Genomic DNA, 18,123 nt, shown 5'->3' with positions numbered 1-18,123 from the left:
TTCCTGCCTAAGAGCAGTGATTCTGATAGTCTGGTCTCTGGCCCAAGTGTATCGTCATCACCTGGGGTGTTTATTAAAAATGTAAATACCAGCTGTCCTCAGTTAAGCTGGGGCGGGAGAGGACCTGTAGATTTGGTCACCAGCTGATTCTTTTGAACGTTTGAGATTCACACAGCGGAGACGCAGTTTCATCCACCAAGCTCTAGAAACTGAGCTTTCTCTGCAAGTGTGGGAGTAACAGCCCTGCTGGCCCTTCCACGTTTTTTGTTTTGAATGTGCTGTTTGTATCAGGGAAGGCCAGCGGCCCAGCACAGCTCAGCCCCTCCGGGATTTCCTCCTCGATTCTCATTTTCCTATTCCTGGTTCTTTCCTGTTTCCCAGGTTTTTTGTGTCAGGTGTCCTTGCTGTCCCTCCCTTTCCTCACTGGGAGTAGAGGTGGCACCAGGGCGAGCTGGAGTATCTGAGCCAGTGCAGGTGCCTTGGAGGAAACTGGAGATCTCACCCGAGTTTTCCCAGGGCTAATGTATCTACCACGTTCCCTCCCCACGACGGGGCACCCGGTGCCGACCCCTGGTGACTGCTGTCACGCTTCTGTATTTAAGAATTGTCCTTTATTTTTCCTTCCACCCACAAGTGAGGTGAAATGCCATCCTGGCAATATGACTTTGAAACAAATGAAGCCGTATTGGGTTTTAGGGAATACTTAATTTGAGCGCTTTTATAAGAGCAGAAACTGGGATGGTGAGGAATATAAGAAGAATTTATAAGTAGAATCCCGGGAAAGCGACTGTTTACTTCCAGGTATTTGAAAGCCTTGACATCGTTAGATACGCTTTGGCTTTGGTCATTCTGTAAATGAAAATGGTACTGGCTCTAAGGTTGAGATTCTGCCTCCAATACTTGCTAACTCTTGCCTGATCTCTGTGAGCCTCAGTATCCTCATCTCAAAAAGCCGGCGTGTGTATGCTGAATGAGCTAAACGCACAGAAAGTGCCTGCGCTCTTGTGATCAAGTATCTCTTCATCTTCTGCCAACGTTTGCAGAGAACTTCGTACGAGTGGTACATCCCCAAAGGGATCTTGAAGACGGGCTGGATGAATAAACATCTGAATCTGGTGCCAGCCCTGGTGGTTGTGTTCTACGAGCTGGACTGGGACGAGCCCCAGTGGAAAGAAAAACAGTCCGAGTGCGCGACCAGAGTGGAGATCGTCAGGTATGGCCCCGTTTGTCAGGTGGACCGCGTCGGGTCCCTCACGTCTGGAGTTTACTGACCCCTGACCGTCAGTGAGGGCAGCTGAGTGCTGGTCAGGCCACAGCGGTCGTTGGGGGATCACAGACCTCTGGTGAAACCTGCTCCCTTCCTAACAGGTAGCATGGATGTTAACTTAATAATGCTGAGCAATGTGAGGAAATTTAGAAGACAGGTTGGCCTGAATTTCCAAATGCTTTTTCTTGCATTTATAGGATTTTTTTTTGGAAGATATAGCAGTTTGCTATTTAGTCTCATAAAACACTTTCTGCTTTATCACCATTTGTTTCAAAATAATTCTTTTGGCTGACTAGTCTGTAATGTGTCATTATAAAGAAATTAAGTTGTAGTTTAGCTTTTACATTAAAGTGTATGTTAAACTTTTGCTTTTAAAGCCAGTTTTTATAAGGAGTTGAAGCTTGATGTGAGATTACACTTTAAAAAGTTAAATCATTGTGGCACCTATGCTTCTTTGTATGTGGCAAAAAAGTTCCCCTAAGTTTGGGGATTTTTTAGTTGAAATTTGTCTTTCTTTGAATTATCAAGCTTGTATTTTATGTAAAATCTTGAATACATTTTTAAAATTTAAAACAATTTAATTAATTTTATTGTTATTTTTCCCCTGCAGGCAGAGTTTACAAGGGAGAAACACAAAAGTTGCAGTGGTACTGATACAGAAAAAAACCCCTTTGCCCCCAGGTAGTTAATTAATAACTAATTGATTGGTTTATAACTCCCGTTCTTAGTACCGAGAGGCATGGTTTTTAAAGTTAAAATGCTTTATGCATTCAGTTATGGGAAAGATAGAGTGTTAACATTAAAAAGTACCAGTAACACATAATTAAATGCTTATTGTAAAAAACTAAAAACATCATAAAGAGTGCAGAGCTTCTTGAGTCCTGTTCCCCTAGTCCCACTTACCTCCCCACGCGGGCGCATGTCACTTGACAAAATGGTTATTCACTTGATTTTTAAAAAAGATTTTTTACTTATCTGAGATTTATTTGAAATTGTATTCCTTATGTAATATTTTTTCTTAACTTGCAGTAGGGCAAAGAGTCACACTAGGATTTTCGTTTCCTGTAAGAAAATGTCTTCGTTTCAAATGCTTATTTCTTCTACTACCTCAGACTTTGAGAGGCCAAATTATTTTTTTGTTTCTATGTGGAAACTTACAGCATCTTAAATAGTTTTGGAAACCACTTTCATGAATTGTTGCTTCCATTTTTAGTTACAGTTTTTGAAACGATTATGTGGAGAGTCTGTTGGCATTACTTGGGCTGTCTGACTTGGCTGTAGAAAATTCCATGGTGTTCTCCTGACAGATATGCACGGAGTAACTTCTGAGCACCCACAGGGCTCTCAAGGGCCCCAGGGGTCCACAGACATGGTGAAAAGTGGTTTTGGTCTTTTCTTAATTGCATTGTTCTGATTTGGGAAAATATTCATTTAGAAAAATACATTAATTATTTTATTTCTCTCTTTATCTTTGTGGAACTTGTCAACAGGGGAAGATGTGATTGCTTCAGAAAGGGCTGCAGCTTTGTGTAACGCGTGTGAACTCTCAGGAAAGTCTTTATTCGTGCTGCCCCACACGGACCACCTGGTGGGTTATATTATAAGGTAAATAAAGGTCCTTAACGTTTTTTTTCTTTAGATTGTTCATTAGGCATTGAGATATTGGGAGCTTAGACCCATTTATTTAAAAAGAAATTCATGTTCAGTGGGGGAAAGTTCAAAGGATACAAAGGATATAAGGTGAATATAAAGTCGTCTTCATCATTTCTTTAACCTTCTCCAATTCCTTGAGGTAACAGTTCCTTAAGTTTCCTTTCAAAATATGTTTTGTTATGTAAGAACAAATAATACATAATCTTTATAATACACACATATGTAAATGTAATCATATAATACATACTGATCTACCACGTGGTGTTACCTCATTGACACCACGTGTAGATCTAGCTCACCTTCATTTAAAATATTTGCATGTTTTTCCATTGTACTTTTCAGTAAACACCGTGTGTCCTTTTATATGACAGTGTCTTCATTTCTGGCTTGTTGTTTTGCTTCATTTTTGATATGCTGATGTATATTCTTAAGTAATTTGTAAAAAGAGTCTGAGCTCCACCATATCTTAAATAGCATTATAAAGCCTTGGTATATAGCGGGCATGTTACCTGGGGACACAGCATTGTCTCACAAATTATGTGACTGTTACCCATTATTTTCTAGCATTCAGTGTGGTAGGGGAGAGGTTTTATGGTATTCAATTTCTGACTAGGATGTATTTTGATATGAATATTTTCATTGATTTTAATTATAAAATGGTTTCCCTTTTTATTCTGCGTAAACATCCTTAAACTCAAGAACAGTGTAGTCTGTCTTTAGTTATTGCCTCTCTTGCCTTTGTTCCTGCGTCTCAGAAGCAGGCTTCTGCCAATGATCTGCTCCCGGAAGGCACATGGCTTTCTCTTTGGTGTGAAAGTGGCCTGGCTGCTGAGAAAGAGAAGTATCTGTTCAGGAGGAAGGGGCGTAGGATAGCAGCAGGGTCCAGTGGGAAGATGACCTGCAGGACCACTTACATGCAGTTCGTGGAAAAGCAATGATCGGTAGCTGTGACCCCAGATAAAGTCACACCAGTAGCCACTAAGAATAGAGATGATGGCCCAGAACGCAGAGGAAAAGGATAATGAGCTTTGTTTTTTCAGTTTGAGCACATGACCCACAGAGAGCCCCGGGGGGCCGGGACGACATCTGGGTGACTGATAGCCCCGCAGGTGCCCGTCTTCCGCGGTGACTCATCCCGGCCTCCTGGCTGGCCCTGGACTGCCTCTCTGGGCTTTTGACATTTCCTGCTTGTCCTTTGCACCTGGGGACTTCCCCGGTCACACTGCCGTTCCTTGTCAGTATGCTTCCTGCTAGCTCCTGTCTTCTGGCTCTGCTTTGCTGGGCTCTCTCTTACTCCACTGACCATGAATTCAGCTTTCTTTCGTGCCCTAGGAAGGTACTTCTGATATGAACTTCTTTTCACAAACAGAACTTTGAGTTATTTACCTATTGCTCGTTCAAATTTCTTGGTTCGTTTGTCATCTCATAATTATGGAGTGAAGCAGGATTTAATTTATACAAATGTTATTTTCACCTCATTTGCCAGTTCTTAGTTTTGGTCCTTTTCCCTTTAGTTTTCTTATTCTTTAAACTCTAAATATTAGTCACAAAAAATTGTCAAATCTAATTAAGTATTGGATATCTGTTTTCCTTCACACTTCTTAATAAAATTATAAAATAGTAGGGGTGGGAGTAATCTTACAGATTATAGGAAAGTTATTTTTATCAGTTATTTCTTGGACTAGATAATTTTAAGTGGGGAGGTTGTCTTATTTGTAGATTTTTTTTAACCTAAAAATTCAGTTTATATTATGCCTCCCTTCTTATCTTAATCATGAAGTAAACCAGACATCATCTGTGTCAGGATTTTACTTTCAGTTCTTACAAATACAATTCTTGAAAACAGTTCGGTTTAAAATAACTTCAGTGTTTGAATGTTGGGTTTTTTTTTTTAACAGATTAGAAAATGCCTTTTATGAACATGCACAGACGTATTACTACACTGAGATCAGACGGGTGAAATCTCACAAAGAATTTTTGAATAAAACCACGCACCAGGTACATGTCTTTTCCTAAAGAAGGAAATAATAGCAGTGTTCTAGAGCAGGTTATTCATCACGGATTATTTTTGAGGGGATTATCAAATGTCTTTAATACTTTGATTCTTTTTAAAATGGTTTCTGTACTTTTGAAGTTCTTTAAAAAGGCTTTTAAAAACAAATGTCTTTTATGCTCTTTGCCCTTAGAGCTCTTAAAGATAGATTTTTATGGCCTTCTTAACTGTATTTGTTTATTGGAATAATTCTTGAACTTTAACTTTGAATATTTTCCTTCATACTTTTAGGTCTCCTCTTAATAAACAGTATTATAATTTTTATCCTTTAAGAGAATGCTTGTAGTAATGGTATTTTTTTCTCATTCTTTTCTTCAGCTTTTATTTGTTCGACATCAGTTCAAAATAGCTTTCTTCAGTGAGTTGAAACAGGATACGCAGAATGCTCTGAAGTAAGTTTCTAACAGCTGTCAAACTAAATTTTTCAATAACATGTTAATGGCAATTTCTGAATCTCAGCCAGACTTTAATTTTAAAATGTTTATGTTGGTTAGATTCAGGTTTATAAAATTATAATATTATTATAATATTCACTTTAATTTGTCTAGAGATACAATATAGTATTTTTTAAAAAATATATCCATTATTATCAGAAGTAAATTTTATAGTGTCAGAAAGCTTTCTGGTCTAATTTAATTAAATTTCGTGATCTAAAGACACGTAATACTAAAATTTTTCTCATTCTGCTGCCCACTTCTTATTTGTGTATTCAGTAAAATCCTTGTATTAAGACCAGTTTACAAGGTTTAATGTATATTAAACATTATCTGAATCAGGCTAATTTCTTAAGGTGTATAGTACATTTATTCAATTCAACTATGATTTTATTTTTATTTTATTTTTTTTAGTTTATAATGCCTGCCACTCACATCACTTTTCATTCAAAGGCTCTGCTTAGTGCTTTGAAGGGTAGTTGCAGGTGTGTTGGCAGTGGTTAAACATTCTATTCCTTTGCTTTTGTATTTTATGAAGGACAATTCAATAAAACATCTCTCCCTAGCTTTAACTCAGTTTTTTTAAGATTGACAGTGGCAGTGTAGCAAAGGGATCAAAACCAGCTATATATCCCAAAATTGAGGAAAGGCTAAGTATACGGGGGCAGGGAGTGGACAGAAATAAATAAATCTGTCATTCAAAGAAATATTGCAGAAACTTCCTCTTTCTTGTTACTAATGAGGTGCTAAGCACCAAGCTGTGTTCTTTAAATCTCGGTGAACTCCTACAGGTATAGCTGGCTTTCACGTAGTTCATTTTTTGTCCTTAGTATTAGTTAAACACCCTCAATTCCAATTCTGTTCGAAACCAGTTCTGGAAAGAAAAATGTTACCTGGAGAAGTTAGGAGCAAACAGTTTTCTGTGGAGAAGCCTGAGATTTTTCTGGTTACCTTCCATCTCCAGGCGCTTCCTTCCCACAGGCTGTCTCCCTCAGCACTACCTGCCCTGAGGGCGTCCCCCACTCCAGCCCGTCCCCCCGAGGCCAGGGGTGCCCACTCGACTTGTAGAGCTACTTGAGTTTAAAGCTTTTGACCCGTCTGTCTTGATAGCACCTTCTTTGCTAATACAGTTTCTCTTTAAGAAAGTCGTAATGATGGTTTTAAAAAATACTTTTTTTTCTAACAGAATCCTGATTTTCTTTTCAGAATGCTGATTTTTTGATGTAACTTTGAACAGTTTTCCACTTCACTATCATTTTTCCACTTATCTCCTATCAGTTGTAGACAGATGTTAATGACAACAGGGTTCAACGGTTTGGTCCTTACTGAGAAGTCATTGATTCCTCCCAAGTATAATGAATCAATATATCATTTTTCAGGAAATCAGAGATTGATATGTGTGTGTTATTGAGCTGTTGAGTGCTAAGAAATGTTGAGTAAATATTATCTCTGTTATTTCTAACAATTTTGCTCTTAGGAATCTTTTCTTAAAATTAATCTTCCTTCCCCATGTTTATATTAGGAATTACAGGACCGCCTATAACCTTGTACATGAATTGAGAGCCCATGAAACTAATATTCTGGAAATTAAGACCATGGCAGGATTTATAAACTACAAGGTAATAGTTATACTTCCAAATGAAGAAAATTTAGCTTTAAATATTAGATTGTTTTTTTAAAATTAAAAATTCAAATTAGTCATCTGTGTTGAGAAGTGAGTATTTGATTAATTGCGCTCTGCTCTTTTATGTCCTTTATCTCAAGGAGCACCCTGGTTCTTAGCAGCCTACTTGTGTGCTTGGTTTTGGGCGAGGGGTCCCAGAGTTCTCATTCAGAGCAGTTGTACTTTTGTGAAACTCCTTGAGGAGGGTATTTTTTTGTTTTTAAGTGGGAGCAGGAGGGAGTGAGAAGAAAGCTGCGTATAGTATTGAATTTTAAGATGCAACCAATTAGAACTGTGTTAAGCCCTCCTTGGTTTAATGGCGCAGCCGCAGACAAGATGTACCTCCTCATCTTAGAGGAAACTTCTATAGGTTATGTGAGCATTTTAAGATTGTATATGATAGAAATGGGTGCCCCAGAAGGCAAGAGAGGCTGTCTGTTTTGCTTTTAATCTTTCTACACTCATCTTTTAAGGAGGCTGGCGCTGGGTTGGTGATGTGAGGGCAGACGGATACTTTATTCATTGCATGTGTAACCGTAAATTGCTACAGCTTCTGCCAAGACTGTTTTTGCAATGACTGTACAGATTGAAAGTGGACGTTCCCTTTGACCCAACAATTCCATTTTGGAAAGTGTATCCCACCTACATGCTAAGACGTGCACAGCACGTGTCCAAGGATGCTTATCACGTCTTGTGACAGGAAAAGATTGGAAACTGGATGGATGAGAGACTTAACTTTTCATGTATTCCTTTACACATACAAAAATATTAAAACTGGTAATAAGCATAGGGAGATACACTTAGGCTTTGTTTCTTTTTTTCGTTTTACCCCCCATATAGATTCTTACTTTGAAATAGCATCCCAGAGAAAATCTTTTCAAGAATTTCTGTAATCCTTGTTTGGTACAGAGTCTCCTGTGCTCTAGCTGTGCCAACAGTTCTAAAACTGAAAGTTAACCTGTCCTTTCTCAGCTCCCTGTTGGAGATGTTTTATTTTTGCCCATCTTTATGTTCTTCGTTGGGTTTAATATTTCTCTGTTCTATTCTACACTTTTGAAAATTTTTCAAAGGTATAGAATAGATTCATTACAAATAGATAAATGAAATAAAATTTCCCTAGGGGACGTAGCCTCTGCTTTCAGCATGACCTTTCTAACAGAGGAACCCGGTCCTATTATTGCACTGCAATTCTGTTGCACTTCAGAGAAGGGAATCCCAAAGTTAGTCTCAAGTTTTACATATTTTGAAATGCATATGCCTTTTGACTTTGATTTCCTCCTTTACTTTGGGGTCGATGTGACATTTTGCAGATCTGTAGGCTGTGTTTCCAGCACAACACCCCGTTGGACGCGATCGCTCAGTTCCGAAAGCACGTCGACCTGTGTAAGAAGAAGATCGGAAGTGCGGAGCTGTCTTTTGAGCATGCGGCATGGATGTCTAAGCAGTATGTTTTAAATTGTACTTGCAGAATGTTTTTTAAACAAATGGGACTTGGAGGGATGGAATCAGCATAAACTTTGGTTCTAAACTGAAGCAAGATTTTTGCCAGTAAGTAGGTTTTTAATAATCTAGCATAAGTAATGGTAGATATCGATTCATATAGTTCCTTGACGGAAATCAGCTAATTCATGGTACCATCTCTTTCATTCAACACCTATTATATTGAGTTTCCACCATATGTCCAGATACTAAGAGTCTAGTAGTGAATAAGACAGCATCCCTGCTGATGCTGAGACTGATGATTAAAAGTTGCTAAAATGAAAATTTTTCCAGAAACAAGGCTGTATTTGAGTGGTGGGACCCATGTTGACCTCTGGTTTGATGGTTTATTTATGAAGACTTACTGGCACAGAAGAGTTGACTTATTAAATGGAGAATTTTTCTGTAACCTACAGTGAGTGTGTATTAGTCTAGACAAAGAGATCCCCACAGTTCACAGTTCATCAGTAGCGTTATTTTGACGCAGTCTGCTGAGGTTTTTGGTTCTAGGATGAATCACTGTTAGACGTAAGCTGCTTTTTCTTTCCTTTTTCTTTTTCATTCGTTTTTTAAATTTCTTGATTTTTTTTTCTTTAAGATTCCAGGCCTTTGGAGATTTATTTGATGAAGCTATTAAATTGGGGTTGACAGCTATTCAAACACAGAATCCTGGTTTCTATTACCAGCAGGCAGCGTACTACGCCCAGGAGCGGAAGCAGCTCGCAAAAGCCCTCTGTCACCACGAGGTGAGTCGCCGACTCCTGTGTTATCTGGCGTTTAGGAACCTTATTAATCTTCTCTGGAAGGAAGGTAAGACTGATTGGTGTTGGTGATTTTTTTTCCAAGCCTTTGCACATAATGCGTTTTTATCTTTCATCTTTTCAGGTATTAGGGTTATTTTCAGTTTCAGCCTGAGTACTCTAACTTCCACCTGTGAATTAGGAAGTTTTTCTCTGACGAACTGGTTTATGATTGGCAATAAGTTAGTGATTTAGACGAGAGAAAATTGCTGTAAAATAAAGCCACCATTTATTCCATGCCACGCTGTAAACCCGTTGTTTGGTTTCTGTGCTCACTGCTTTATTTTGACCCACAGGAGAGGATGACTTTGACTTCTTCTCTTCCTGGGGTTTTCCTCTGGAAAACTCTGAAGAACCTATCTGAAGCATCATGTTACTCGTGTCGTTTCTTAAACTTGACGTTTCATTTTGCCTTTCTCTTGAATGATTATATTTAGATACCGGTTTCCCCAAAAATACCTTTCAATTAAGAACATGGTGTGTGTGTTTGTGTGTGTGTGTGTGTGTATGTGTGTATAGACAGAGACATTTGCATTCAGACTTATATCAGTTTGTTTTCACTTAAAACCTTAGATTTCTTCTCTGAAGATAGGTGAATATTAACAACAGTACTGCTTAAACTGTTCAAAAAAGCAGTTTGCATATTAGCACTTTAAGTGTTTGGATTTTTTTCCCCCCTCAAACCATACTGTAACTAGACTGTTTTCTACCATGTTATTTGTATATGGTGTATAATTTCATTGCATGTTTTATATTTTAATTTCCCTCAAACCATACTATAACTAGACTATTTTCTACCGTTTTATTTGTATATGGTGTATAACTTCATTGCATGTTTTGTATTTTAAAAGTTGGGCATATTGTGATTTGAGCAAAGTATTTTAAAAGGTCGTTAAAAGTAGGTCTTGAAAAGGATACGAGGTAACGTGCATTAACAAATGTTGGCTGGAATGTAAAATAATATTTCTGTCAAATAAAATTTGAGAAGCCTCAAAAGCATGCCTATCTTTGGACCCAGAATTTCACATTCAGGAAGCCTAAGGCAGATAAGAAATCCTGAGAGACAAGTGTTAAGATTTATTTATTAAGTTGTTCTGACAGATTTATTGATTGTAATGTAAATTAAAACAACATGAACAACTTATAGGGAATCTGTTACAATGTGGAACAACAGGCAACCATGAAAAATGTTTTGGAGGAATACTTCATGATATGGTGAGATGTACAGAATGTACTTAAATGAAAGAAGCAGGTTAACAATTATTTCAGTAGATAATAAATGTTTGCATACAAAACCTGGAAGAATAAAGTATGCATTGTTAACAGTGGTCTATAGGTAATTTAAATTTTTATTCTTTTACTTTTGGAAGTTTTCTGCATTTTTCAGCAATTACTTGTATTACATTTTGGTTTCAGAGGGAAAAAGTTATAAAAAAGAAAAGTAAAGCAGTGTAAATTTGTAAATTCTGGTGCCAAAAATACCCTTCCCCCATCAATACCAAAATTTAATACACAAGTGATAAAGAAGGAAAATAGTGTCTTCTTTTTAAAACTCCTTGTAATACTATTTTCATTTGCTTGTAAAGCACTTATGCATATGGAATAACCATCAAGCATAACTTGTAGCATATTTTTACTGGTTTATAGTTTAAAAGAAAATGTAAAGAGGTTAAGTAGTGTGAAATCATTTGTCTGAATCAGGTTGATTTATTTAGTTTAATTTTTCTGAGACTACCTAGTATTAGATGAAACATTTTTAGTTTGGTTTTGTGGAAATTTAATTTATGTTAAAATAGTCACAACCTTGATACTCGACCGTGGGTTTGGTATTTGTATTTATCAAGGCTTTTTCATCCTAACAAAGATGGAGGGAGAGCTGCCTTGGGTGGAGTTGTGTAAACGCTAACTCGGGGTTGTGTTTTCATTTGCAGCCTTCTGTAACGTATCCCAGTCCGGACCCCTTAGAAACACAGACAGGCGTTCTTGACTTCTATGGACAGCGATCATGGCGACAAGGAATACTAAGTAAATAATTTTTTCCTCCTCTTTCTCTCAACTTCAGAAGGCAAAAGATTTCTATCATACTTCTTCCATTGGCTGCATTAGGCATAACAAATTATGTTGAAGTAAAAATATGTGTTTTTAAAAGATTTTAAGTGTCAGTTCTTCATTTTTTAGAATGTTTTCTTTGTATCACTACATCTTAGAATAACATAATTAAAGATGTGGGTCTGATCAGAACACTTGGACATCTGTTGTCTTAAACAGATGTAACATAAGTAAGCCACTGCTGTCTGTTTAAATATTTGAATTCCAGTTAACTTTAATGATTTTTTATATTTGATATTTTAAAACATCATTACTTGTATGACCTTAAAAATAATTTCTCTGCATCTTCTTTGTGTTTTGTACATACTTAATTTGAGCAGTGTCTCTGGCCATTGAACCTTATGTGTTAAGAAATTATTTACTTGAAGCTACAGGAAACGTATTCTGTCTGGAGAGTAATACTGATACTATTCTTGAGGTGGTTGATTCCACTCGGGCAGTAGCGTACTGAGCTCAGTGATGTTTCCTTCAGAACCCAGATCACAGAGCAGTCTCCATGCTGACAAATCTGTCTCTTAGGATCGTTGAAATTCTAGAATGTTTAAGAATCTTCAGTACATTATATTAAAGGATTCAAGGAGTGTACACATCCGATGTCTGCGTGAAGGATTTATGTTCAGTGAGCTGTCTGAAATGGGTTGTGTCCTCTGTTATGCAGGCTTTGATCTTTCTGATCCTGAGAAAGAGAAGGCGGGGATTCTTGCTGTTCAGCTGAAGGAGAGAAGCGTTGTCCACTCTGTAAGCTTTTTTCCAATATCAGCTTTTTTACCATATTCAAGGAAGACATGAGACTACTTTTATTGAAATGTTTTACCCTTTATCTTTTCAAACAGGAAATAATAATAACTCTTCTGAGCAATGCTGTTGCACAATTTAAGAAATATAAATGTCCAAGAATGAAAAGTCACCTGAGTATGTATCTGTAACGTGCCACAATTTCGTGTAGCTGTGAGTCATTTTAAACTCCATACACAAAATCTTTTCTCCTTTACAGTGGTTCAGATGGGAGAGGAATATTACTATGCGAAGGATTACACCAAAGCTTTGAAGTGAGTCCTGTTCACTGCTTATTTTCACAAGTTTTCTGATTCCTTTCTAGCAAAATTAGAATGGAAATTTGTATTGAAAGATTTATTTCCGTATTTATTTCTACTCCTGTTAAACTCCATTTCCGTGATTTTTTTTTTTTCAAGTACTGTCTGCTGGTTCAATCATTTTCAAAGTCTGAGGAAACCTCACAGTTACCTAATGTGAAAATACCTGTTAAACTATATCAGTACCATGTTCTGAAGTTTGTGTAAAATGAGTCAAGCACTTTATTTTGGTCTCTCCAAGAACTCTTCAAACCCTTTCCCGTGACACGGACTCAGCGTGTCTGTGGCTTGTCTCCTGTTAGGTTGCTGGACTATGTGATGTGTGATTACCGGAGCGAAGGCTGGTGGACCCTCCTCACGTCCATACTGACCACCGCTCTGAAGTGTTCCTACCTCATGGCCCAACTGAAAGATTACATTACGTATTCCCTAGAACTCCTTGGAAGAGGTAACCTGAGGTTCTTTCAGTAAAATTCTGGATCATCTTTACATCATTTGACATCTTTAAGCTTCTTAAAATTGGGAGACTGATTCAGTCTCAAATATCTGGTAGTACTTTTGTTCTGTGCAGGCCGCTTTGCTGAGTGAAGGGGTTTATACTTTCGTGGAACTTATATCATAGCTGAGGGTCTTACTGTAGTTGAGAAGAAAGAATTTCTTCTGCCCTTTTGAAAGTGGCTAAGAACAGTTTTTCACATAGAGTTCAAGTGCACATATATGCAGTGCTGGGGGTAACTTTTAGAAAGCTGTGCTGGCAGTTTTCCAGAATTGTGCTCAGCCACCCTGGAAGACATCTTTATTCCTCAGTATTTTTACACCTGAAGTGGGGGTAGCAGTCTTGCCTGACTTATGTTCTCAGTTTTTCCCTTCTTCCTTCACATTAGCTTCAACTCTGAAAGATGACCAGAAATCTCGGATAGAAAAGAACCTCATAAATGTTTTAATGGTAGGTTGGGATTCTTTGTATAAAATCTGTGTCTCATATATATATAACTAACTGAACAGATGTTGAATCCTATGTTGGTGCAGAATGAAAGTCCTGACCCTGAACCTGACTGTGATATATTAGCTGTGAAAACTGCCCAGAAGCTGTGGGCAGACCGAATTTCCCTGGCTGGCAGCAATGTTTTCACAATAGGAGTCCAGGACTTCGTGCCATTTGGTGGGTAACCAGCTTCTACAGTATTATTTCAGAGAAATTGTTCTTATTTCTACAAAATGAATAGATGAGGAGTAGTAAATGTAAGTCAAGGAATTTTTCAGAGTACAGTCATTTTATAGGTGAACTGATTTTTTTTTTTAAACTTTCTCCCTGTTGACTTATAAAGTTGGTTAAAATTTTAAGTTCTTAGTTAGGTCTTAAAATTTGCTTTGTTCATTTGTAGTTAAGATGCTATTTGAAACTCATTTGAAAAGACAGTTATTTAAAAGGTTTATGCTTTAATGTCTGGGCAGGTACCTTGAACTAAGTTAAAAATAACAAAATGGTTCTCTTTTCTTTAAAATCCTATGTCAGTTACATTTCAGGTACAACCATGTTTTTAAAATTAAAGAGGTTTTGGAGCTAGAGTTTGTTTAAATTTGCTTTTTGAAAAGTGAGCCACATTTATGTCTGTTGAAATGTTTCAAGTGCAGAAGTCAGTAAGAATGTGGAGTGTCGCTGACTCCTTTCTGAAGAGCACACCTGGATCAGAGAACACTGTGTGTGGCTCTGGGGGGTCGGGGAGTGTCTGACAGCCCTTTCTGTTTCATTTCTAGTGCAATGCAAAGCCAAGTTCCACGCCCCCAGTTTTCATGTGGATGTTCCCGTGCAGTTTGATATTTATCTGAAGGCTGATTGTCCACATCCCATTCGGTTTTCTAAGCTCTGTGTCAGCTTTAATAATCAGGTAAAAAAAAACACGTTTTCAATGTGTTTTTACCATGTGTGTATCTTACTGTCACTTGAGTTATGTTAGGTAAAATGAGCTCAGTGAATTTTAGATCTTAATGGTTTTGTGTTAACAAATGGACTTTGATAAAGTCTATTCAGAAATGATGGGGGTAGGGTATAGCTCAGTGGCTTTGTACGTGCTGTTTTCTCTGCTTGGATTGGTCTTCCCTCCTCTTTCATTTACTTAATTCCTCCGCCTGTTTTATACCCTTAAGAGCTCACTTCCTCGGGGACACCTCCCCTGACCTACATGACCGATGGGCCCAGCCAGGCTCACATAACCCCTCCTAGTTCTTGTCACAGCCGTGGTTAAACTTTTGTCCTGTGATTATTTGGTACATTACTTGTTTTTACTAAAATGTAAGCTGCAAGAAGACAGATGATTTTTATTTTTGCTCCCTCTGAAATAGTCTAACTCTGAAATTAGAGGGTCAGTATAGAGACTGTTACCTTTCTTTTCCTGTTATAGTCTCTTATTCCATTTCTTTCTCTTTCTTTTTTTCCTTTTAACAACATGGAACATGTTATAATTAGATTAATAAAAATATTAAAATGGAAAGCAGTTCATTTTTGAAGTTATATTCTGAGCATATGTTATTTGAAATTTAAGATACAAATCACAAGAAAAATGTTAGTGGGTACATAGGCTTCATACGCCAGGAGCAGATATGAAAGTTAGAAGGAAAGTACAAACTTTAACTATGTGAGAATTTTCCATGAAGATAATTCATTGCTGGGAGAGAAGATGGCTCTTGGAAAGTTCTTGATCTTTACTGAGTGGATGAGGATGGTGATTCTGTAGATACATACACAAAACATGGCCCCATATCTGTGACGAGTATGCTTTTCTGGGAAGGTGGCCACACATTCAGTTCAGAACATGTTGAATTTGGAGTAATAGTGGAATTACTACTCCATGGACGACTGTGAAGATGAGCTTTTAGCTAAGGAAAGAGGTCAGAATTAGATGTTTTTATGTGGGAAATACTAGCGCAGAGATGCAAAATATGCAGAGATGGTGAAACTTTGCAGTGAAATGAACAGAAGAGAAAAGCAGAACCAAAAGCCAAGGACTGAGACTTGTGGAACCTCTGAGTTTGGGGGACAAGAAGAAGGAAGAAAGACCTTTGAGGGAAAAACAGAAGATGCCAGAGAGGGTGAGAAACAGGAGATACAGCGTCATGGAAGCCAAGTGAAAAGAAAGCTCTTTAAGAAAAGGTGATAGAAGTGTCCAGTGCAACAAAGAATATGTCTTTGTTTCTCTCCCCAGGAGGAGGGTGTCCAAACGTTTCAGAAGTCGACTTGTGTGTGGTGAACTCTCTTTGTCTTGTGGCAGGAGTGAGTGGATGAGGGCCACCATTTGGCATAAAAATGCTTTCTTTAAAATTAATAACCCTTCATACTGCTTCAGTTTAGTGCAGTTTAACTTAATAAACTCCAAATAATTTGGTGTTTAGTGTTAGCAAAACACGTGACATTTGAGCTCATAAACCATGACCCTTGCTAACCTCTTTTTCAGGAATACAACCAGTTCTGTGTAATCGAAGAAGCATCCAAAGCAAGTGAAGTTTTAGAAAATTTGACTCAGGGAAAGATGTGCTTAGTTCCTGGTAAAACAAGGAAGTTTTTGTTTAAGTTTGTTGCAAAAACTGAAGATGTGGGAAAGAAAATTGAGGTTAGTTATGAATTTTGTTTAACAAATATTTTAAATGATAAAAGTAATTATATATCAGAAGAAAACTTAAATAATACAAAAGCTTATTAGGTAAAAAATTAAGACCTTCCACTTGACTTCCCAAGGAAAACCATTCATTATGGCTTTTTGTAGGTTTCCCTTCATCAAGAATATACTATATGTAATATTTAGCAGTTGGCTTTTTTCACTTAATAGTGTTGTATTAGACATCATTTCCTCTTAGTACATGAGACCAACCTCAGTTTTTAAAGAATTTAAATAATCAGTTAAGGAATTTCAAGCTGGAAATTTATATATATATGGAATATACATGTATATGGAAAAAGGTATAGAAGAAAAATGTATTCTGTATTGTAGCAATTATATTTTGTGTAATATGACATAATTCAGATTAAAGAGCTATGTCATTTTGTTTATATGTTGCTGATTGCATATTTTTAAAGAAAAAATGAAGATACATATTTTAAAGGATTCATTTAATGTAGATAATTAAAATGTCCTTCAGAAATATGAGATGAAAGTAATATTTTACTCTGGGGCCAAACTATGTGGGTTTCAGTTCCAGCTCTCCAGCTTACTAGCTTGTGGCCCTGGGCAGTTGCTTGACCTCTTAGCATCTCAGTGTATGCATCTATAAAATGGGGATAATGACAGTACCTACTCCTTAGTGTTTCACGAGGATTGAATCAGTTAGTGTAAATTGCTTGGAGTAGGGATCAGGACCAGGTAAGCTCTCATTAAGTGCTTCTTTCCCATGGCTTGAATGGGAATGGTTGGCTAATGTGAACTTGGGACCATTTCTAAGTCAGAAACTTAAGACTGTAGTCCCAGTATTCCCATAACAATTTTTGTGAATCTGTTGATTTTATTATTAACCAATATCCAGAAGTTTTGCTTATTCATTTTTTAAAATTCTTCATGATTTTGACCAAATCCCTAATTACTTGTTTTATATTTCACAAGGTACCTAAGGAAGCCTGCCACACATAAATCATAATTATACTATTTTGAGTATATTTCTTAATGGATACAGTTGAAAGAACATTTATGCAATTAGTAAAGAACTTCGTTGCTAATACTGTAGGTGTGTTCAGGAAAAAGATGTGTGGAGTCAGGAATTAGGTGATGAGTATGTTCATGGTTATCAAAACATTCATTTATTTCACTCAGCAACCACTCATTGACCGTTTGCTGCTTGGGGCCTTGCGCCGGGTGCTAAGATAACAATACCGTACAGTCTGTGTCTGAGCTAGCAAGTTGGATTTAAAAACGAAATAGTGGAGACCGCACACGCTGCTAGCCAATGTCACAGCTAGTCGGTGTCCTGACTGCTGTCCCACTGTGGGTCCGAGGGGCGCTGTCACCCAACACTCTGCCTTGTAATTTGTTGGAAGGGGCTGGTGACAAGCCAGTCTGCGGTGCGTTTCTGACAGCCCTCTTCCTTCCAGATTACATCCGTGGATCTGGTTCTGGGCAACGAGGCGGGACGATGTGTGGTTTTAAGTTGGCAGGGAGGAGGAGGGGACGCCGCTTCCGCCCAGGAAGCCTTACAGGCCTCCCGTTCTTTCAAAAGAAGACCGAAGCTCGCGGCCGGAGAGGTTCACTGGGACAGCGTCGTGGGCCAGGCCAGCACCATGTAAGTCGGCCTGGGGGCAGATTGCAGAAGGTCGGCTTACTTTTGAGTACTTTAAGTACTTTGGTTTTTTTTTCTTTGCTTTTTAGAATGAGTTACTTAGCTAACCTTTTTCCCAAAGGATCATTTCCAGAGTTCCAAACATTTCTGTCCATCTGCGGCATGACCCTCCTGCCCTGACGAACGAAATGTACTGTTTGCTTGTGACTGTTGAGTCCCACGAAAAGACCCCCATCAGAGACGTGAAGCTCACTGCTGGTTTAAAACCCGGTAAACATTCCTTTTTAAAATTCGATCAGTGTGAATCCA

At 37.8% G+C, this 18,123-nt stretch overlaps 1 protein-coding gene across 3 annotated transcripts in view; it reads left to right on the top strand.

Annotated features, from left to right (window-relative positions):
• Positions 1–18,123, top strand: part of TRAPPC11 (trafficking protein particle complex subunit 11) — a 37,838-nt gene that overhangs the window by 3,589 nt on the left and 16,126 nt on the right. For all 3 annotated transcript variants that reach the window (XR_010377366.1, XM_010974554.3, XM_010974556.3), the window contains exons 3-21: positions 1,044–1,213; positions 1,878–1,948; positions 2,758–2,872; positions 4,819–4,918; positions 5,292–5,365; positions 6,930–7,026; positions 8,381–8,514; positions 9,148–9,295; positions 11,281–11,374; positions 12,117–12,196; positions 12,292–12,370; positions 12,453–12,507; positions 12,855–13,000; positions 13,437–13,498; positions 13,582–13,714; positions 14,311–14,441; positions 16,005–16,160; positions 17,630–17,817; positions 17,936–18,084. Coding sequence is in view for 2 of the 3 variants with exons in the window: in XM_010974554.3 (XP_010972856.3) it covers positions 1,044–1,213; positions 1,878–1,948; positions 2,758–2,872; positions 4,819–4,918; positions 5,292–5,365; positions 6,930–7,026; positions 8,381–8,514; positions 9,148–9,295; positions 11,281–11,374; positions 12,117–12,196; positions 12,292–12,370; positions 12,453–12,507; positions 12,855–13,000; positions 13,437–13,498; positions 13,582–13,714; positions 14,311–14,441; positions 16,005–16,160; positions 17,630–17,817; positions 17,936–18,084 (2,182 nt within the window). In the remaining variant the exon portion in view is untranslated. The remainder of the gene's footprint in view (positions 1–1,043; positions 1,214–1,877; positions 1,949–2,757; positions 2,873–4,818; positions 4,919–5,291; positions 5,366–6,929; positions 7,027–8,380; positions 8,515–9,147; positions 9,296–11,280; positions 11,375–12,116; positions 12,197–12,291; positions 12,371–12,452; positions 12,508–12,854; positions 13,001–13,436; positions 13,499–13,581; positions 13,715–14,310; positions 14,442–16,004; positions 16,161–17,629; positions 17,818–17,935; positions 18,085–18,123) is intronic.

Source organism: Camelus dromedarius, chromosome 22, assembly GCF_036321535.1.
Source record: "Camelus dromedarius isolate mCamDro1 chromosome 22, mCamDro1.pat, whole genome shotgun sequence".
Classification (NCBI taxonomy): domain Eukaryota; kingdom Metazoa; phylum Chordata; class Mammalia; order Artiodactyla; family Camelidae; genus Camelus; species Camelus dromedarius.
This window is presented reverse-complemented; position numbering and strand designations above follow the sequence as displayed.